This window comes from Rhinolophus sinicus, linkage group LG15 (genome assembly GCF_036562045.2).
Source record: "Rhinolophus sinicus isolate RSC01 linkage group LG15, ASM3656204v1, whole genome shotgun sequence".
NCBI lineage: Eukaryota > Metazoa > Chordata > Mammalia > Chiroptera > Rhinolophidae > Rhinolophus > Rhinolophus sinicus.
This window is the reverse complement of record NC_133764.1, coordinates 48,983,542-49,006,467: the sequence shown is the minus strand read 5'-3', so window position 1 is coordinate 49,006,467 and position 22,926 is coordinate 48,983,542. Positions and strand designations below refer to the sequence as shown.

The following is a 22,926-nucleotide window of genomic DNA, read 5'->3' as shown; positions in this document are numbered from 1 at the left end:
TTAAAATTCCTTCACCTAGCTGGAACATCTCTATTGGAATGAGATTTGATGCCCTAATTGTTGGTGGACTTACTTCTGGTTTTGTTATGATTTCTAGAGGAAACCTGGGTGTCCCAAAAGAAGGCGTGTAATCATTTTGTGTGACATGAAAATGATATTTGTCCTGCCCGTGGGAAGAACCAGATATAGCAAGTTGCAGTATTTGCTGTCTGTTTTTACATCTAAACCTCTATTTTTATTATTATTTAAGATGAAGCAGCATCTGAGTATGAGAGTGAAACCGCCCTCTCTGAAGACTGTTCAGAGCTGTCCTCTCAGAGTATTATTTTAACCACTCAGGTAAAAAGCGTATGTGTGTGTGTTGTCCTGTACACTCAGTAGTATGCATCCTGCATTCATTCTTACATTCGCTTATATCATCCCATAGAATCAGTGGTATAACAGTTGTGTGTGGTACCTTGTCTCCTCAAATTAGATTGTAATCAACTGGATAGAACTCAGGCATGAACTCATGCTACCCTTTACACACATACCCACCCATCCACCACCTAGTTCACTGCAGAACACTAAATACTGAATTTAATCAATAAGCTAAACCTTCAAATCCCATAGCCCTCTGTGGCAGAAACATGTATGAAAGCACTACTGTGGGTCATGTATTCCATTTCCGCATGCTAATGCGTTAGCAGTACAAATGAAGTAGTGGTGAACCATCTTCCTGGTAGGAGATGTGTTGTTGATGGGGACTTCCAAAGGAGACATCGGAGCTGGGCCTTGAAAGATGAGCAGAATTTTTCCAGGTGGAAAGAAAGGAGGCAGCAACTGAGGCAAAGGCTCAGAGACATGAAATGCCCGGGAAGCACAAAGTTCTCTTGTGTGACGAGAAAACAGGTCGTATGGGTGGTTTGGAAGAGAAATAAGATCAGGGTATGAGGGGCCTTTTGACTGCTATACTTAGGAATTTGGACTTTATCCTGAGGGCAATAATGAGTAATAATGACATAGTTTCAGAAAGTATTAACTTATCTGGGCAGTGGAATAACCACTAAGGTCTTTATGGAAGAAAGAGATATGGTAAACATGGCTTTTAAGCAACTTCCACAGTAGATAGCTGTATGAAAAGTAGAAATCAGAGTAGCATAGTGGGAATTAGAAGAGTAGGGCTAATTTGCGAAACACTTAAGAATTAGAATCAAGAAAACCTGGTAACCAATTTGGTTTTGGTCTCCCAAAGGTACCATATCTGGCCACTTGCCTACAGGGGAATCCCAAAGGAAAGTTATCTAACTATAATTCTCCCATTACTATTTTTTTTTGGATTTTCTAACCTATTTAACGGCCGCACAGAGGTTACACGTGACTGTAGTGACGAGTCCAGCCTCTGAAACATATGGATGGATATCTGTGGTTTGGTTCCAGATTTACTGAGGCAAGCCCTCTGATCAGTGATGGAACTACTCACAGGCGCCACACGGTGGCAGTGGTGCTGCCGGCGATGACTTTGGCAGCAAAACAGCCTCAGGGTAGCAGTGAAAGCCTTTGTGAAGCTGGGAATACATTTTCTGGTCATAAAAACCTCCTGAAAGCTTTGAGCTCAGTGTAGCAGGAGAAAGTAGATGGCTAGTTTTTAGTGAAGGGCAAAGTCATTTTCAAGGATCCGAAGAGGAAGACACGGAGGGTGAAACAATTTGCGTTTCCCCGGGGTTTGCTGGCAACCACTGTTCCTTCTAAAAAGTAATGAAGAAATGTATACTTTGGAAATCTCACTTCCCAAATACTTGGCTTATCAAAAACCTTAGACTTAGCAGATTTCTTTTTGAAGTGGAAAAAGACATATCAGGAGTCCCACAAGCAAGTTGTTCCTTCTAAAAAGTAATGAAGAAATGTACACTTTGGAAATCTCACTTCCCAAATACTTGGCTTATCAGAAACCTTAGACTTAGCAGATTTCTTTTTGAAGTGGAAAAAGACATATCAGGAGTCCCACAAGCAAGAAGAGCCCCATCTCTTGAATTGGAAACAATAACCGTCCTTCCAGGCTTTCCTCGGGCTCTTTCTGTTGGATCCTTCCCTTTGAGGTCCTCTGTGAACTTCTCCAGGTACCCCGATCCCAGCTAGAATGGCCACACCATGAGGGATATACCCCCAGCCTTACGATAGTGTCGGACATATAATAGATGGTCAACAAATGGTTATTGAATGAACAAATAGATAAATGAATGAATGAGTTCTGCTCTTTCTGTTAGACACTAACTGTCCAACGAATCCCAGAAACAGACTCCTCACAAGCTAGAAACCAGACATTTTTATATGGACTAACTCAAATCTCTTAGGAGCCTCACAGTACTGAGTCTTTGAAATACAGCCTATGTAAAATGTTAACAGAGTCATTCATTTTAAATATCAAAGTGTTTAAGCACCTTAATGATTTTTTTTGCCCCCGAGCTTTAAAAGACAATAACCAACTTCAAAAGGACATCACAATAAAGCGAGTCTATTTGGGAGAGTTTGAGGAATTTTTTTTCCCTCCTCTAACATCATTCTGAAATAATTTCATGGGCATTAATTGCATGAATATGGTTGGATTAAAAGGTGTTGAGCCAGAACTCATAATTCCATACTCGGTGATTTTAATTCCCGTGCTAAAATTAATTGGTGTGACATATTCTTGCATTCCTGGCAAGTTTCTAAAAGAGTGTAACTTTCTCAGTGTCACTTTTTGTGTTTTCAGCAGAGGGATACCATGCAAGATAATCTGGTAAAGCTCCAGCAGGAAATGGCCGAACTGGAAGCGGTGTTAGAGCAGCACGGGAGCCAGCCTTGTAACAGATCCCCTTCCGTCGTAGCTGATTCTTGTGCCTCACAGGACCCGCTAAATCTGGAACAGAACATGTCAGAAAAAGGTTTGTAATGTTCATATTATTCGTAAGCAAAATTCTTCCCCTCCCTAAGCTTTTATCTCCTTCTGGAAAATGTGGACCTAGCGTCATCATTTTATGATCCGTGCTCAGCATATATTTGCTGAGTCACTCCATGGGTAATTTTAGAGCCTTCTTTTTAGTTCCTGCGCACAACTAATTTACCATTCAGAGGGACCAAGACAGTCATTAAGTGTCCTTGTCTGACTGAGTGCCCACAATGAGGAGATGCTATGGGGAACACGTAGGAAGTTGAGTATAGTGGGGGAGATTGGAAATAGGTAATCCCATCGTTTTAGAAAGCTTATAAAAAAACTCGGACATACTCTTATAACACAACTGTCAGATCACAAAACCCTATTTCATGTGCTTTCCAGTTTATAGGAAGAGATGCCCTATCCTTCAGGAACTGCACCTTAATCCACAGAAAGTCCCAATTATGTGTCAGAGTCAGGTGGTTTATCACAACATTATAGTTGTCAACAAGGCCAGATGGACCTCTGAGATGAGACATTTGGCAGAACCAGGCAGGTGGAGTTGATCAGAACTGACTTCCAAAAGAAGTGAGCACTGAACTGAGGAATAATGTTGCATAAATGAAGGAAAGTAAGATGAAATTTTGAGTATTTAGTTGGAAAGAGCACATCGGGCAGGTTTTTTAATACGGGCAAATACAATACTTAGACAAGTAGATGAGAGGCTCTGCACAGGCATGGGTTCTGCAGAGGGCACTGGCAGTACTGTTCTTCACTACTGTCTCAGTGATACCTACCCAACGAACTTAGTGTTTAAGTTCCTTCATCGTTTCCTTCTCTAGTCCTACTGGGGGCCTTGGTGCCTTCCTTTGAGTCTTTCTAGGAACTCAAGTCTTAATGATTCAGAACTGTGGCCTTGATCCAGGAGTGTGCCTTGCAGTATTTTTATGTTCAGAGAGAAACACTAGCTCATGCATTAGAAGCTAGGAACTCTGTTGCTATGGCAGTGGTTCAAATGTATTTCCTTAAATGCTTTCTTTGTAACTGTGTTTTCATTTAGTTCATCTCCCAGAAAATGAAGCCCAATGTCTATTCCCCAGCACAGTTCTCTTCTTTGAGGTGCTTTTACCATCTTCAATCTAAAAACAGACTAGATTTTCTTTTCTTTTTTTTCAGACGTTCAATTTTAATGCCTAGCTTATAAAATATTATTGTCTGGCTTTGAATCTGTGTAAATCTATCTCATCTTTGGGGGTGGGGTGTTTATTTTTTTCCTGAAGATCTGTAGACAAAAATGTTTCTTTGTGGCTTTTTGTTTTTGCAATTTCATAAATGTTAGGTTTTTATACATTCTGTTTTACTATGGATTTGAAAACCTTTTTCAAAATTTCTTCTGAATCTCTATATAAAACATTTTTTTTTCATAGGTTTTACTTTATCCTTTGGAGTAAACTTATTCATTGTTTTAGAGTCTTTGCATCAAATGTCCTGCTGTCAGCATAGATCTGCCCTACTGTTTATCTAAGGGTCATTCCTAAAGCTGCATAATATTTCTGTGTAAATGTGTATACTTACCCATTATAAGTTATGTGTACCTCCCTCTGCAGATAAAGCTATTTCATATCAGGCACTTTGCCATTTTTTTCTCCTGGATTACCTGTCATTCATAAAGCAAACATTAGCCATTTGTAAGATCATAGCCCGTTATAGCGGAAGTGATTTTCAGACACAGCGGAGCTTTTTTGTCCCCATAGTTCATTCCTGGAAGTACTTGTTAAAAATTCCTAGCCTCTTCCCCTGAAAATTCTGAATTAGCTGGGTAGGTGGGTTATGTGCTTTTTAAAGCTGGATTTCATTATGGGTTCCCTATTTTATAGTTTATCATTTCTGAATATCTCTTTCCTTCCTCCCCAAATGTCTTTTCCTTTGATTCTCCCAATATTTTGCACAGTGCTTAGCACGTGATAGGCAGCCAGTAAATTTATTAAATATCTGGTCTGGCTCATATTCCCTACCCATGAAGAATATAACATGTTAAGACCCCCAGATGAGGGAATGATTTAAGGGGTATTATAGTATCGTCTCAGTACTTGGGCTCTGGATTCCTGCATTTATGACATAAGGATTAAAGAAAAAGAAAAACAAAAGTTTTGCCCTGTGTTTTTTAGGTCTTGTTGAGTTGTTAAATTACAACTCAGATTAGCTTATTTTCTTCTTAACTTGACCCCATTGTAGTAAAAAGTGGAACTCATACACTATTTGTTCAGGAAATAGAATAACTTTTTTTTTTTTAAGTATGTGTTGCCAATTTTTTTTTTAACTTTTATTTATTTTAAGTGTGTTTTTCCAGGACCGATCAGCTCCAAGTCAAGTAGTAGTTGTTTCAATCTAGTTGTGGAGGGCACAGCTCACAGTGGCCCCATGTGGGGATCGAACCGGCAACCTTGTTGTTAACAGCATCGGGCTCTAACCAACTGAGTTAACCCGCTGCACCTTCACTTTTTTTTTTCTGTATCCCTTTCTAATGGTTAATTCTGTTTGATGTGATTCCTTAGAGACTGCATATAACCTTTTACTAATTATCACCTTGTATTTGTGGGGAAATGATACCCTTATTAAAAAGTTTACATACCCAGTTGAAAGAAAAACCTCCATGGTTAGATTTAGACTCTGCTTACTTTCAGCAGCTGGTAGCTCCAGGCAGAGTTCTTCCAGTTCACAGAAACTCACAGGTCCAGAAAAGATGAGCACAAAGAAAACGATAAATAATGCATTTGAGGATTAACTCAGGAAATCAATGATTATTTCCCCCCAGGCTACCCAGGGTCTTAAAGAACAGTGTAATTAACACAGCCCTTTTAAAAAATTTTTCCCCCACAATGTATGGATTTTAGCTTTTCTGATAAAAGCTCAAAATAAATTATAGTGGTCAGTGACTTTTTAATGAATAGAAGACATTTGTAATGTTTAAGTATTTGTTTTTGCTTTTTAAAGTTTTCTGCCTTTAAGCTACTTAAGCAGTGGTACAATAATACATTTGGAGGAATTAATAAATAAAAAGGATGTACTAACATGTCAGAACTTGGCCTTGGGTCTGTTTGTGTTGTTTTCTCTCATGCCATTTCATCATTAGTTCTATGTATTACTTCAGGGTTTCTTATCAGTTGGCACCTTGGTTTTTTTATGTATATTGGTTTTTTGGTTTGTTTTTTCTTAGTAATTGAAAATGTGAAGCAAAATGTCACCTCTTTTTCCTTTCTTACCCGACCTCTCCCCTCTTATTTTCCCCACACTGAAAAAGCTCAAATCCCCATTTTATACAGTCTTTGATGTGGAGGCAGTAGGGATGGAGAAGGAAATGTGCTTTGTGCTTTCCAATACTTTCTCTTCCCTATCATCTAAGGGAATTTGAGTATAATTTAGTTAGCTGTAGAGATTAAAAGAAAAAAAATCACTTCCTATTCTTGTTTCCTTATCATGTAGGGCCAAAAAATATAAATACATGATTTTTTCAGCCTTGTCTCAGTTGGGTATCTTTATTTACCTAGTCTTAAAGTGTTCCTATTATGTATTTTTTAGTTCCATTTGGTGCTGGAACTCTTGTGTTTATAAAATTTTGTCTGATATACTTGCTTAAAAACCAATTTGATTGTCACAGATTGCTGCTTTTGAAAAAATTGGTAATACTCACCTGAATTATCATCATCAGAATAAAGCAATAAAGTAGATTTCTTTGTTTTTTCATTCCATTTACAGCGGTATTAACTTCAGAGAAAAATGGTGAATATCTTATAAGTCAGAATCCAGAAAGCCTTTCTGCAGATAAGTTTCAAGAATCTCCAGATATTTCCACTAGTAGAAATAAACAACCAGAAGTGGAAAGGTAAGAAGTAGTAAATGTCAAATCGTGGTATCTAAGTAACACCTTTACTTATATTGAACACTTAATGTTCACTATTTTTCACCATACTTTCTCCAGTTTTTTGTACACAGCCATTTCTAACCTCTCATTGCTCTAGGACACTTCTTTCGTTTAACTGTATGTAGGCTTTTTGGACCCATACAAGGCATGAACTGCAACATGAGAAATGCACAGTACATCTGTGCATCCCTCTGAAGGGCAGAATAAAGCCTCGAACTAAAACCTAAACAAGTCTGGAGGCTGAGGGCAGACTTCTCCAAGGCAGCCCTTGCTCAAATTGAAGTGTTTGCCTTTGTAGAAAAAGTCTAGCCATTGGTTCACCCCAAGAAATATTCACAGGATCTTTCAGGGTATCTATTTAAATCACTATTGAGATAAGACTGTATAGTATTTTCTATTTTCAAAAATACTTTATCTTGGGCGCCCGGTTGGCTCAGTTGGTTAGAGCGCAATGCCCATAGCACCAAGGTTGTCGGTTCAATTCCCACATGGACTAGTGAGCTGTGCCCTCCACAAGTAGATTGAAAGCAACGACTTGACTTGGAGCTGATGGGTCCTGGGAAAACCCTGTTTCCCAATATTCCCCTAAAAAAAAACTTTACCTAATCATTTGATTTTTACAATACTAAAGGTAAAAGGACAAGTTCTGGACTATTATTCCTATTTGATAGTTCAGGAAAGGGTCTTGGCCGTTCGATTCCCACATCTCACCTCTCTAGGGAGGAAAAGGAAAGCATATTTATTGACTTTCGACTCAGTATATGGATACTTTTACTTATCTTTTGGGGAGTAGTGACAGGTTGTCAATAATCTAATCACACCATCTTTTCCAAGGCTCCTGAACTAGACTAAGGATGTATTTTTGAGGCTGGGGTACTGGCACTGGGCTTGTGACAGAGAATTTAAAGATCTGGCCTCCATAGGCACTAAACCCGTGTTTACAGGTAGTGATATAATTGCCATGCTTTAACCACCCATTAAATGTTCAGGCCAAATATTACAGCTCCTTCTCCCCCACCCCAGTGTACCCTAAAAGGCTTCTGTTGAAGAACCTACACATTGATTGAACTTACTCCCTCTACTAGACTACTTGAGAACAGCAGTTTAGATCTTGCTCATCTTGAATCCACAGGGCCTAGCATTAGTGCCTGACTTGTAGTAAACACCCAGTAATTGTTTGAATTAAGTAGCTTATCTGTGAGATTCTTTAAATCTGTTGATAAGTATCTTATTTAGCAAGGTCCTAAACACCTAAAAGAGTAGAGGAATTACTGTGCATATCCTGAACAATATTTTATAGCTGGCTTTGTTTTTAGAATGATTTTGGACATTGAAAAGGCAGAAGATAGGGATAATTCTATGAATTGTGCTGAAATTGGGTAGAAAGAATGCCTGTAGCAATGTCAAAATTAGTCAACTTTCTATTTTCATGAGAGTCCTGATTCTAACACATCCGTTGGGACTCAAGTGGAATAATGCTATAGAACTTGAGTATGGCAGTGGATAATTTGCTGACATGCTTTTAAATAGCTAAAACACGTACTGCCTCAGACCAGACCCTAAGGGGAGATGTTCTACATCAACCTTGACATGCTGCCAGACATCATGAACCCAGGCTTCTAGGCCGTCACTCGGGTTCTTTTTTGCTAATCATTCTCAATCTCTCTGATAATGAGCTGTTTCACGTATACTTTGGCTGCCCAGGAAGTATGATTAGCCCTTTCAGGAGCTGTGATAATGGTTTTCTCCTTTCATCTCTGTTTCTAGGTCTTTCTCTTCTCAATCCCAGTTATTAGATGATAGGTATGTGGACAGCCACTCACCAAGTCTTCAGAAGAGAAACTGCCCATCTCAAGAGGAGCTCATTCAGGTGACTGATGTGGAGGGGCAACAGCTGACACAGTCGGAGGCCCAGGATTTCGTGGAGCCGTCTTTTTTGCCAAGACAAGATTTAGGTAATATTTCGTCTGCTCTGATGGAGAAAACATTTTTATTTTACTCTGAATCTTACCTAAACATATTCCGCTTAATTAACTTTCAGGTGTACAATTTATCATGGGTTATACTTAAACCCATTTTTTTTAAAAATAGCTTGAATGTTAATCCAAGTTTACTTGAAAATTATTGCAGTTGTTATTGGTTTAACTCTAACAGTTTTAAGGATGAGAGAGTCTTGGTGCACTCTAAATATTTTATTTCAACTGTTAGATAAGAGTTCTAGAACCCTAGAATAAATCTCCAAAGTAAGCTTTTATTTTACAAATTAATGAATATAAATGACTATATATTTTATGCTTTATAAATCACTTTAAAGGAATGACGTGTTTTATGGCTTGTAAATCAAAGTTTTAATTAGTAAAGAAAGTTATAAATTAACTCAAACACATTGTCATAAAAGATGCTCTTTGGTATCTAAATGTGGTAGTTGGCTATTTTAATTAATTAGGATCATTTTAGGAATCTCATACATTCTACTAAGCTGTGCTTACTTGCCGACGATGTGACATTTTCTGAAATGTTTCAGAGACTATCTCCTATTTTTAATTTGGTAATGATATCAGATGATTTATTAAGTGAAAACATTAATGATATCATGATGAAGAAACAGAAATTGAGTATTTCTCATTTTTCAACCTTTTTTTCAATCCTTACTAAAGTACTATATGTTCATTGCCAAACAGTTGGAGAATATAGGTAATAAAAAAGGAATATTTAAATAGATAAAATAAATAAGACCTTGCGTTTAATGGATTCTAAGATGCAAATTTTTTTCATGTTAAGATTCTGAAATAGAATAACATCTTAAAATCAATGGCATTTTAAAATTTGCTTTTCGATGCAATAAAAAACAACATAAAATTTACCATCTTAACCATTTTTAACTGTTCAGTAATGTTAAGTGTATTTCCATTGTTGTGCAATGGGTCTCCAGAATTTGTTCATTTTGCAAAACTGAAACTACCCATTAAACACCAACCCTCCATTTCACCTCCTCCCCATTTCCCGCTTTTTCATACCCTGGCAACCACCATTCTGCTTTCTAAGAGTTTGACTACTTTAGATACTGCATATAAGTGGAATCATACAATATTTGTGTGTTTTTTGTGACTGACTTCTTTCACTTAGCATAGTGTCCTCCGAGTTCATCCATGTTTGTAGCATGTGACAGGATTTTCTTTTTTAAAAGCTATTCATTCAGTTTTTAAAAACTATTATATGTATATACTACATTCTCTTTATCCACTCATCCATTGAGAGACATTTGGGTTGCTTGCATTCTTGGCTATTGTGAATATACTGCAATGAACATGGGTGTGTGCATTTCTTCGTTTTATTGTAATTAAGTGTAATGGGTGAAGAGTGCTCCATTGGAACAGATGGGCCATAATTTATTTAATCTATTATTGCACATTTAGGTTGTTTCTAAAACTTTACTATTATAAACAATGTTGCCTTGAACATTCCTATGACTAACCTTTTGTATACATCTTTTATTTCCTTAGGATACATTTCTAAAGCTTGACTTATTGACCGAAGTGTAAACACACAAGGCTTTGGAATATAATGCCAAATTGTCCTTCAGAAAAGTTAAGCCACTTTGCACTTCCACCAGCAGTGTACTTAGTGTACCCATTTTTCTCTTAACCTAACTTGATCTATCTTTTTAGTTCTTAGCACAGACTAGACATTGTAATTCACTATTCGTTGTCATGTAGATTAAACTTCTTCCCCCATTTCTTTCAGAGGGAACCCCTGACCTAAAATCTGGAATCAGCCTCTTCTCGGATGATCTTGAGTCTCATCCTTCTGAAGACAAAGCTCCAGAGCCGGCTCATGTTTACAGCGTGCCAACTTCAACCTCTACCTTGAAATTACCCCAATTTCAAGTTGAAGAATTTGCTAAGAGTCCAGCTGCTGCTCATACTACTAATACTGTGAGGCAAAAAAGTGTGAGCAGGGAGAAGCCAAAAGTGATATCTTCAACAAAAAGAGTCAGCAAAAGACTATCTATGGTGGCATCAGGCTTGACCCCCAAAGAACTTGTAAGTGTATCCATCCATATGTATCTTCCTAAGGACGGAGACTTCATTAACATGCTGCAAATAGTTTTAAATAGCTACTAGCAATGAATAAAACCTACAGGAAGAAATTTAGGAAACAGGCACAATTCGATGTAATTTAATTTGTTACTAATTTCTGAAAAATTTGGACCTAGATAAAGCTATGGCATGGATTATTTTGTATATATTTACAAAGGGTGATCAAACAATACAGTGAATGTTTAAATTTTTAAAAATTATTACAGTAAAAGACACATTGCCATTAATCCCCTTCAAAATATTCCCCCTCGCTTCGAACACATTTATCATATTCTTGCCACTTTCTGAAGCAGTTCTGGAAGTCCTCTTTCATGAGTGTCTTTAATTGTGCTGTTGTGGCTGCCTTGATGTCCTGAATCATTTTGACTTTGAGGAAGAGCCAGGAGTTGCACGGTGCCAGATCTGGTGCTAGGTCCGGTGAATGAGGTGGATGAGGACACACTGTAATGTTTTTATTTGACAGAAATTGCCGTACCAGAAGCAGTATGTGACACAGAGCATTATCTAATGGAAGATGATTTACGACACACTTTAAAACACACCTTCTCTCAACCGTAGTTCACACCCAACTGACTGCACCAAATAAGGTGAAACTTGTCACACACTATTACTAAAGTTCCACACGCTGCCTCCTGTATTAAAGATGCCTGCCTTTCTATTGGATAGCACTCGGCAGCAGCATTCACCGTATTTGTTGATCACAACAGGAAAGGCTCTGTGTCACACATCGCTTCAGGTCTGGCAGTGTCTCTCAAATAAAAACATTACGGGGTGTCCTCATCCACCTTATTCACCAGATCTGGCACCGTGTGACTTCTGGCTCTTCCCAAAGTCAAAACGACCATGAAAGGTAAACGTTTTGAGTTGATTCAGGACATCACAGCAGCCACGACAGCACAACCAAAGACACTCACAAAAGAGGACTTCCAGAACTGTTTCAGAAAGTGGCAAGAACAAGGGGATCAGTGTGTTCAAAGCAAGGGGGAGTATTTTGAGGGGGATTAGCAGCAATGTGTCTTTTACTGTAATAAATTTTTTTTATTTAAACATTCACCATATTTTTTGATCACACCTCGTACTTAAAATATTAAATATTAGCAGAGGTTATGGTTTGGGGTATGATATAGAGCTTTTTTATTTTAATTTTCTTCTTATCTAAAAAAGCAAGTAGGTGTATCTCTACTTCCCTGAAGGCATCTTTTCTTTCCCCGCTCTGTTTCACACATGAAAGAACGTACCAGCATGATTAACCAAATTCAAACTGGTTCCAAGCACACTGCCAGATAATGGCATTTCTCTAGTGTATATTCGTTTTTATCCTGGCTTGTGACACAATCATTCAATAGCCTGCCCTGTTATTTCTGCCCTAAAACACCCCCTCCCTGTTAGGATTTTGACATCTCCTTGGGCCCCTCATTCCAGAAATAGGAATTGTTTTAAACTGTGGAAAAATACCCATTGAAATAGTAAGACCATTGAAATCTTGTTTCTACTTGGGTCGAGTGTAGATTTCAGACATCTTGGAAAATTTACTTCCCCTGTAATTAATCACCATTGGTATCACTTCATAATAAAATAATTGAGTGAATATTTCTTAAAGAATCATGATAAGATAACACACCAAAGTATCAAATGGATTCAGTAGTGGGTGTCATTTATTACACATTGAGAGATGACCCAGTCAGTCTTAAGTATCTTAATATATCCTTCCTAGGATAAGAACCATTTTTCATCCCTATTTCTTTATGGGTAGCAGCTTACCATAACATTCCCTGTGGCCAGATGTGCCCCACTACTAAAAGGACAAAAGAAGCTATGTCTGCCATCGTATTAATAGATATAATGAATAAATTCTCATCAACAATGCTGGATTTCTCATTTCACAACCAGATGCCCAGACCAGCTATTTGCTCTGAAAATTCGTACCTCTGTTTATATTTATCTTGATCATTTGTGTACATATCCAGAATTCCCATTTATTCATTGAAAATCAGCAGTCCTTCTTTTGTTTAGTGAGTTCAGCTTTTCAGAGAAGGCTAAAAGGACCTAATCTTTCTTGCCATGAGCAATTCTGAGCTATAGATGAAACTATAAGTGGCTTGGGTACATATTGTCTTTAAATAAGCAAAGAGGAAAACTTCAGCTCTATTCAGACTTGCTGAAGTGTGGTAAATTTATTATGAAAGCTGCTGACTGTATTACACATGATTAATTCTGAAGCCCATATTAAGATGATCTTTTCAGCAGTTGCTCTTCTAACTGAACACTGTTTCAAGGCTGGGATTTCAGCAATTAATCAGTTCAGAATTGCTAATGATCCTGGCAGAGGGCAGTGGCAAAGGGGGGAGGATGTCATTAGCTTCTCTAGCCTGCCTTTTTCAGTGCCCTGTGGCAGTGGGGAGTGAGGCAGCATGAAAGAAAGATAGCCTGATCTCCTGCAATATTGTGCAACACATAAATATTGGCATGGGTGGTGATGGCTGATAAATGATGGCCCGTGGTAATCAGAGTTATTTACCAAATAGTAGCTACTAATTACGTCAACTGTGTCCATAATGGATCTGGTTAATTTCTTTTACTGCCTATTGATTTTTATTGGGTTGACAATAGCTAGAAGGCTCTAGATTTCTTTTGGGAATAATACGAGTCTCTACCAGTCCTTCTCCTTAAGAACAATTGATAGTTTATGCACTCTTGATTTGAATGTTTTAAAGTAACTATCAGAGGGAGAAGGTGTCATCTTATTTTTAAGCCACATACACATATATGTATATACCAAGTTTCCCCGAAAATAAGACTGAGCCGGACAATCAGCTCTAATGCGTCTTTTGGAGCAAAAATTAATATAAGACCCGGTCTTATTTTACTATAATATAATATGGTATGATATAACATAACATAATATAATATAATACCAGATCTTATATTAATTTTTGCTCCAAAAGATGCATTAGAGCTGATTGTCCAGTTAGGTCTTATTTTCGGGGAAACACGGTAGCATAACTTTCTATATTGGCTAGTTACCTCTTGGCTCATATAGTATAGGCTGATATATCTAAATTATAGTATAGTAAGAGTGTTACTCTACGAAGAAACTAATTGTCTTAGGGATTCAAATGATGTCTGCTATTAAAGGGAAAATTATTTTGCATCTTTGGTTATAGTTCGTGTCTGCTAGCATGGACTACTTTAGAATTTCTTCTTCTGATTTGTACATAATTTGTATTAAATTGCTATTTATTTTGAGGCTTCAGGCATGTTAGAAGAAAAATAATACTTTTTCTGAGAAGAATGGAGGATAACTAATAACAAAACTAGACTAACTAATAACTAAGCTGTATGCTAGAGGTGATTTATTATAATGTAATATTTGATTTGATTTCAGGGGCTTGTGCACAAGTTTGCCAGAAAACACCACATTGTTTTAACTGATCTAATTACCGAAGAGACTACTCATGTCATTATGAAAACAGGTATGCCAAGAACCTTTATAGAATATGTTGCATCAAACTGTGTGAAGAAATGGGAATATTTGTTAAGCGTAGGCTGGATAAAAGTCTTCCAATAATCAATCAATTACTAATTTATGGAAGAAAAAGAATAGTTTTGCTACTTCCTCACCCCCTTTTGTTTTGGGTTAAGATTTGGGGTGTGGTGAGCTAGAACGATGAACCACTTCTGGTCCATCCTTCCTGGGCTAGTCTGTGGGAAGGGCTTTCTGTAACACAGAGCCCAAGTCCTGGAGGAACAAGTGGGGCAAAGAGGAAAATGGAACAGAAGTGAGTCTTTATTCAAAATCTGGATGGTTGGAAACCCTAGCTCCATGTGCATTCCATGTCCTAGATCATTTGAATACTAGTTTCAGTGTGGTTGAGAATTTTTCAGGAAACAAGTCCAATGTCAGCTCTGAGGTAGCCTAGCATTTGAAAAAGGAAAAGGTGAAGGGGGAAATTCATTTGTCCTATACCTTCCCCTTTTGAAATCCTAATTGTGACTCCCATGGTAACAGAGACCTTAGAGGCTTTTAGTTGACTATAAGCTAAATCTGGGTAAACATTTCAGGGCTGCTAAAAAGCTCATTTGAAATTGGGCCTCATTAATACAAGCCTCATGTCTGGAGCAAGTGAGGTAAAGATCCTGACCCCCCCACACACACACACACACACACACACTGTATTCTCTGCTGGAGTATCTGCCTAGAAGATAGGTTGTTTTGTTTATTTGTTTGTTTGTTATTACAAAAGTGTTTAGCTTATTTGGAAGATATGTTTTGAGCACCATACTTTCTTCTTAAGCTGGTCACTGACATGTTAGTATTTATCCAAAGGTAGATGATGAGGATGGAGAAAAGGAATTCAGAGCAATGTCATTTGAAGAACAGCTGAAGGAATGAGAAGACTTAAGAGAACAAGACAACTGTCTTTAAATAGTTGAAGTGTTGTTATCTGGAAGAAGAGTTAGACTTCCTCAGGGGCTCCAAGAAGCAGAGACCAGTGCATGCAGCACATAGCAGACGCAGATTATAACTCAGGTCTTAAAAACTTTCCTAAGGATGGCTGGGTGGCTCAGGTGGTTGGAGCACTGTGCTCCTAACACCAAGGTCGCTGGTTCAATTCCCACATGGGCCAGTGAGCTGCATCCTCCACAACTAGACTGAGAACAACGGCTTAACTCGGAGTTGGGGGGAGGGAGGACCAAAAAAAAAAAAAAAAAAGAAAAAGCCTTTCTAACAAAATTGACTCCCTGGAAATCCAGTGGTCCACTCCAGGATGTTTCTGTTCACATGACTGCAGGTCCTTGAGCAGGGGATCCAGCCTCCTTGGCCAGGGGCACATTGCCTTAAGACCTCTAAGATGTTAGGTTTCTACTGTATACAGATCGTACCACAAGGTCAGAGGAGAAGACTCACAGGAACCAGGTGCCAGAACAAGGTACCTCAAACTAAGTAGTATTTTAGAGATGAATGTCATTCAAGTTTAATGTATCTTAAGCTATAGGTTTGGATCAAAGCTGCTAGAAGGTGAAAAGGAAACTTTAAAATGTAAATTAAATCTAAAGTAATTCAGTCTTTAACCTCAAAGATAGTACACCACTGTTGAAATAAAAATGAGCTGAATGAAATTTCTTAGTTTAAAGCATAATATTAAATCGTCTTTTGCAGCAGTTAAACAAAAACCTATAAAATTGTGATGAATGGGAAAAAAATTTTAATAATTTCTGAAGAATTCTATGAGGGAGAATGGCTGTTGCTGCTAGGATTTAGTTAAATACATTTCTCCTGTTTAAAACTAAGTGTTCTTTCTTCAGTTTGCTTAGTTCTTCAAAGGGGTCTTTGAAACACTAGGAAATAAACAGAAGTGATTCTTCAGCTACTGCTTTCTGAAATACTTAAGTAGAAAGGAGAAAAGCTACGAGATTACTCTGTATTTTCCTGTCCCTCTCAGGGGAATTAGGAATTAGGAGGTTAGGGTTTCCCAGGTAGAAGTTCTGGGAGTGAAAATGTGTCACTTACATTGCCATTTCAGATGCAGGATTTCAACAATACTATTTTCTTCTCCTTCCACATGTTACCATCTAGTAAAAATGGATTTTCCCACTCACGGGTGTCGATATTACTGATGTGGATAATTCCTTGAACATAGTGTCGGATGTCTATAGCTAGTCTTGACATCTAGGAAACAGGGCAGACATTTCCTCTGGTTTTAACTTCATATTGGCCTTTTCCAGGCTTCTTTCCAGGTAAAGGCTGCTGGTTATCATTAGGGGTGCTTCCAGCCTCTGATTCTATCACCAGGGGTGTTGGAATCATCGATCCAGGTTGATTTCCAGTAGCATATGGACCTGGAGTTCTTTAGCATCTTATGGCAGCACTTCCTGACTTTGTTTTCAACTTCTATTAATCGTTTGGATGTTTTTCATTCTGCAGATGTTGAGTTTGTATGTGAACGGACACTGAAATATTTTCTGGGAATTGCAGGAGGAAAATGGGTAGTTAGCTATTTCTGTAAGTACAATGTATTTCTCCCTTCTTTTAACACCTCAGAATTGCATTTTTACACCTAACATTTTAACACCTAAGGTTTTTGCTGATGCCAAATCTGAATTACCAAAAGGTCTTTAATGATAACACTAAACTAGCTTTATCTTGAATGCATATCTTTGTTCAGATAAGCTGGTGATGCTGGGAAAATGGATTTCTTTTTATAACTAATAGGACCTAATCTGTTCCTAGCAATGTTAGCATATAAACTAGGGATTTATTTAATAGTAGGCAGAAATCCATCTGCAGCAGGCACTTTTATGTTTGGATTGAGCATTAACTGTGTCTCCAGAAGGAAATTTCTGCTGCAATCCTTATTAAAATGCTGGCTTTATAGAGAGGACCTCCACTCTGTTATTTCTTCTGTGCTCTCATGTGATCGCTTCACCATCCACCTCTGTAAAAAGAGCATATTCTTCTGCATTGTGACCTGTCTTTGTGATCTTTTTAGGGGTGACCCAGTCTATGGAAGAAAGAAAGATTCTAGATGAGGTAGGTACTTTGTGTTACAAACTAATCAGAAAGACTTGGTGCCATTGAGTCGCATAATCACTGAAAATTTAGCTGCTTCCTTCCTCGGACCACTTTCCACGGGTTTTCCTCGATGATGGGGATCATCAAGAGTTGCAGAGCAAACCCAGAAATTCTGTGTCCTCACTCATTTGTTCTAAGTTTCAGCAGAAATGATCCTTTCCTCAGAGGAAGGAAAAAGAATGTATCAAGCAGGAAACAAGACTCGTAAGCAAAAGAAATAGGCCCACCTAAATCTTACATGCATACACCTTTGTAGAGAACTGTTCACAGTTGTTGAAGAAAAATCCTTCATATTAATATGCAAATGTATCTGTTTAGAAATCAGTTTCCTTCAAAGAGATATTACTCTATGATACTGAGAACCGTGAGAGGTAAATAAGATGAGTGTAGGAGGAGGAATAATTTTAGAACAGCCATCTAAGAGCTGCTGATGACAACAGATCAGGCAATATAAAATTAACAAGAGCACTTTTAAACTGTTATGCGCTATTTAGCATATTCATAATTAATTGACATTTTTGTTGGTTTTAACTTTCGTTCAGTGACTTATATTACTGAGAGCTTAGTATGTGCTGGGTACCAAGAATACAGCAATAAACAAAACTGACAGGTCCCTGCTCTGGCGGGATTCTTGTTCTATTGAGGGGAAATACACAATAATAAAGATCACTTAAGATACCAGTAAATAGGAAGAAATATACAGAATAGCAGACGAGTAATTAACTGGGGACAGAGGTTGACTACTTTAGTTAAGGAGACCAGGGATGGCTTCCAGTGCTTGATCTGAGACCTGAAACACAAAGTATTGGCCTTGAAAAATATAGGTAACGTGTTGTAGGCAGAGGGACAGCAGCCATAAAGGTCTTGAGACAGGAATGAGCTTGGTTGTTCAAGACAAATAGACTAGTGTAGCTGGAGAGTAATAACTGGTAACTAGTATGTAGGGAGCAGGGGTTAGACAAGGGATAGGAAAAGGTCATAGACAAGGGCCAGATCAGGTAAGATTTGGTGTAAGTCATGGTAAAGAATTTGAATTTTCTGCATAGGGTAATTGGAGACATGGAGATGGTAAGAAAAGGGTGGTTTGAGATATATTTGGAGGTAGGACTTACTAATGGGTTAAATTTAGAGGATGAGGCAATGAGAGGAATTGAGAGAGTGACGCTTTGGGTTTTGACCTGAACAATGGAATGGATGTTAATATTAGATAAGGAAGAAATGGGGAAAGGGCATAGTGGGAGGGGAGAAAGGCAGGAGGCAGGAGTAGAGCTCTGTTAGATGAGTGAATTTTGGGATTTAATACTAGTATATCTCCCGGTAGAGAGGTTAAAGAGGCACAGGGGTACAATCAGGACTATAAATATGAGAGTCATCTTCAAATAGATTACATAACAGCAACCTGTGGTTGTACTGTCATGACGATTTTTCTTCATAATAGTCTTGGCAACAGATGTGGTCTTCCCTACAATCTTGACTTTCAGTCAGAATTGTTTCTAAGTATTCTTCCCAAAATTTCTCCCAAAAGCTTTAACCTCCCCAATCCCCTTATTCTTTCTTCCCTCGTCCTTGACCAGTCAAAGTAGTGATTATAAAAAACCTTTTTTTTTTTCAGTGTATTAGATGTATGTTTTATAATGTTGGTTTCATTAACTAAACCTCTCAATGAAAATCTGAGAAGCCCACAATTGATTTAAGAGATCAGGAATTCTCCAGTTATCTTTATAACAGCACAGTGTTAGCAGCTTAATCTAAATGCTAAGTGAATGTTTTGAGAGGAGATAGATGTTGAAAATTAAAATACATTAAGTCCCAGTGAGGTGAAAAGCCAATTGTTCATTTCTGCCCACAAAGATTTGCTTCAGGGAATTGATTTCAGCCTCTGAGATACTGGTCATTTCATCCAGTCCACCAGAAAGAATGATTTTGGGGGTGGGAAGGGTTCAAAACCTTGCCTGGTGATACTGAATTTTTAAAATATCATACATCTACTCTGCTTCCATTGAAGGAGGCTTCTCTTCCTCTGATCTCTGTGGTTTGGGTTTGGTTTCTTTCAGTGTGATTTTGAGGTCAGAGGGGATGTTGTCAATGGAAGGAACCACCAAGGTCCAAAGCGAGCAAGAGAATCCCAGGACAGAAAGGTAAAGCCCTTCTCCCCATGTTGACAAAAACCCTTCCGTTACCGCTCTGCATTCCAGCCCCCTTCGCAGAGGTGGTCTCATTCGTCTTGTAAGGGGTGTTATGTACTCATGGCTAGAGCACTAGCTAGGTGCTTCTATATAGATAATTTTTTTTGTTTTTTAGTTCTCCTAGCCCGACAAGGTAAATAAAATTAGTCTTATCTCCATTGTATGAGTGAAGGAACTTAGGAATTTAGAGAAGCAATGTAATTTGGTCCACTCTGGGGTTCAAATCTCTGCTATAAGTGGCAGAGCTGGGATTTGAAATAGATGTAAATCTAAGCCTTTGCTCTTCCCACTTCTCCATGGTGTCTTTCTCTAAAGCAGTATGGTAAGTGCTGTGAAGGCTGATGTACGCAGTGGATGCGTAGATGTGAAAGTGATTGATAATCAATAGCTAATCTCTGTAATGTTCACTATATGCCAGCTCTGAACACTCAACCATATTGTAACTGATTAATAATTTTACAGCAACCCTATGAGACGTGTATTATAATTATGTCTGTTTTATACATGAGAAAATTGAAGCTCAGAGAGATTGAATAAGTTGCCCAAGCTCACACAACAGTCTAGCTCCACAATCTGAGCTCTTAATGATAATACCATAGTTTCTTGGAAAGTTACAGAAGGTTTCACCGAGGAGGAAAATAGATTAATCTAACATCTTCGCAAATGAAGGACTAGAGGCCCAGGAAGACTCAGTGACTTTCCCCAGATCATCCTGTAACAAATGATGTAGCCAGAACTATGTCCTTCTCTCAGGAAGAGGTCCAGGCAAGATTTCACACCTGCCTGTCAGGCCTGAGACAGCTGCTTTCTCAGGTCCCTGACCGAGTGCTCATGCTCCCTGCCTGCATTTCTTCCCCTTTCGAGCATGCACCATCGGACACTGCAGAACATCCTCATACAGGCCGCCTTCTGTCCCTTTACAGAACTTGAGGGAGAACCAACAGAGGTGATTGTCCAAGGAAAACTACTGTGGGAGATGGTCACAAATCAAGCCCTAGGACCTTGAACCTTTGGGGTCAGCCCACCCTTACCCTCTGAACCTATCAAGTAACTTCCAGATGCCAAGAAAAGCTGCTGGTCCTATTTCTGCTTCTGCCTTCAACCCAGGGGAGCTCTGTATGAGCCAGCCATTTGTGTTTATTCCACTGTATGCAAGGCAGAATTAGCACCAGGTTCTCCCTTTTTTCAAAGGAAATTCCAGTGTTTGGAAGTTTTTCCTGCATTTGGGGTGGCAATGATGGAAAGTGCCAGATCAAAGTAATGACATTCTGAAGATACAAACTATCACCATAGTATTTTCCTGTGGAAGAGAAATGTATTTGTAGAGGTGAAACTTCAAATTTCTTATCTAATAACTAGACATCCTCCTCAATGAGTGTCAGCCTGGATGTAAAATTTTCTAATCTTTTGTACTTTTTGCAGCAACATTCGGCTCCAGCTGATTGCCTGGGGAAAACTTTTAGCATTATGAGCATCTAGGTCCTGTCAACAGGTTGGGGATGCAGTTTATTCATACGGTGAAGGCGCAGATGGAGGCTGTCACTTAAAACAGAAACAGATTTGTCTCGCTGCCCTTTCTCATTCCTCTGGCTGTAGTTGGGGGTGGGGAGGGTTTTCCTAAAAGGTAGTCATGTGTTTTTAGCTTCCTGATTTTTCTCTACCCCAGTCTCTCTTATTTGAAGCAAGGTGAGTTCTAGAACCTAGGCGATTTTCTTTTTAGTGGGATGGGGAGAATGATATATATCCAGCCAAATGGCACAAATTTAGATTTCTTCTAAATGATATCCAAGTTCTTCCCTAAGAACCAAAGCCAATGCATGTCTAAGAATCTGCGTGTCCAACCTCGTAGCCGTCAGCCACATGGGGCTATTTTAAATAACTAAAATTAAATAGAATGTAAAGTTTAGTTTCTCACTCATCCTAACCACATTTCAGGTGCTCAGTAGTTACACGTGACTCGTGGCTACCTTCTTACTACACGTAGAGAACATTTTCATTGTCACAGGACGGCCTTTGGGTCAGTGCTGTCGAGGTCCCTAGGAGGTGCAGTAGGATCGGTGTCTCCTGGAAACCAGGCAGTAAGGTCAGCTCGGTAGATGAGGAGAGGCAGCACAGAGCTTCACTTCATTGATCCTGAAGGAACATGGCGTTCTGGGGCAGTGCGAAGGCAGGAACGCAGGCTCAGGAGCAGAAGAAAGTCGGAGGAGAAAGGGAGCATGTGCATGTACACGGAGACCTCTGCCAATTAGGGTTATGGTTAGTATGGATGTACCCAGTCTGGATTAACAGCAAACGTTGGCTAATAGCTGAGTTTCTTGCCATGAAACAAAAGCGGGATCTTTTTTTTCTTTTTCTCGTCTCTAACAAGAAGTGAAGTCACCTGGAAAGGCCATCAGGGAGGAGCCTGGGCCTGACTGGTGGCAAGGTGGTCAGCCCATGGGTGACAAAGCGTGACTGTAGAGTAGATCGATTACAGACAACTATTTCAAAAACGTCTTCTAGAATCCACCAGTGTTCTGGACACTGGGCCAATTTTCTTTGGAAGTGTAGCAGAAATTGTCAGGTGGTAAAGAAAAGGAAAAAAGTTTTTCATTCTGAGTCTCTATATTGTTTTTTATAAAACCCATCTTTTATAACTAGTGTTTTTTTCTCTCCATCCTTCTGTCCTTGTCTTCTCCCAGATCTTCAGGGGCCTAGAAATCTGTTGCTATGGGCCCTTTACCAACATGCCTACAGGTAAGAGACTGGAAGAACAGCACCAGCCGTCCCCTTACTTAGTGCAGTGTTACAGGAGGGATTATTGTGTGGGGATTCCTCAGATTGGAGAGAGGTTAGTCTATTTCCCTGCCACCTGTCAGACAAATGTTACCCTGTGGCCAAAAATAACTAGCCCTGTGCCCCTTCTCAGGAGCTAGAAGGCAGTGAAGAATTGATATCTAAGACAGAGAATGTTCTGTTCTCAGATGGGGTAGAACTGCCCTTACTGTCCTTTGCTCTAAGAAGTTGAGGAATAATAAGTTAGGGAGAGAGTTCTCTTCCTAAACCATCTTCATTTGACACAGAAAAGAAAACACAGTGACTGCATAAGCCCTATGGGCATGGAGCCCCATACAGGCCCTGAGCAGAGGAAGACTCTTGCTGAACACTTTTCTAATGAACTTTGACACTGAATGTGATGTTATGTTTAGGAGTGCTGTGGGGCTCAGCTCTGGAGTTATATACACTGAAGCTCTGGTGTGGATTGATTTGGT

The 22,926-nt window shown here is 38.9% G+C and overlaps 1 protein-coding gene and 1 long non-coding RNA gene across 4 annotated transcripts in view; one reads left to right on the top strand and one right to left on the bottom strand.

Moving 5' to 3' along the window:
- BRCA1 (BRCA1 DNA repair associated) overlaps positions 1–22,926 on the top strand; it is a 51,498-nt gene that overhangs the window by 24,292 nt on the left and 4,280 nt on the right. For all 3 annotated transcript variants that reach the window (XM_074320267.1, XM_019747814.2, XM_074320266.1), the window contains exons 11-20: positions 251–339; positions 2,732–2,903; positions 6,650–6,776; positions 8,583–8,770; positions 10,560–10,858; positions 14,301–14,388; positions 16,842–16,919; positions 17,407–17,447; positions 19,544–19,627; positions 22,357–22,411. In XM_074320267.1, the coding sequence (XP_074176368.1) occupies positions 251–339; positions 2,732–2,903; positions 6,650–6,776; positions 8,583–8,770; positions 10,560–10,858; positions 14,301–14,388; positions 16,842–16,919; positions 17,407–17,447; positions 19,544–19,627; positions 22,357–22,411 (1,221 nt within the window). The remainder of the gene's footprint in view (positions 1–250; positions 340–2,731; positions 2,904–6,649; positions 6,777–8,582; positions 8,771–10,559; positions 10,859–14,300; positions 14,389–16,841; positions 16,920–17,406; positions 17,448–19,543; positions 19,628–22,356; positions 22,412–22,926) is intronic.
- On the bottom strand, positions 2,764–8,761 carry LOC141568934 (uncharacterized). Its single transcript, XR_012492271.1, has 4 exons — positions 8,639–8,761; positions 5,526–6,745; positions 4,469–4,550; positions 2,764–2,878 (listed from the first exon to the last, which is right to left on the bottom strand). It is a non-coding gene; the product is annotated as an uncharacterized LOC141568934 (long non-coding RNA).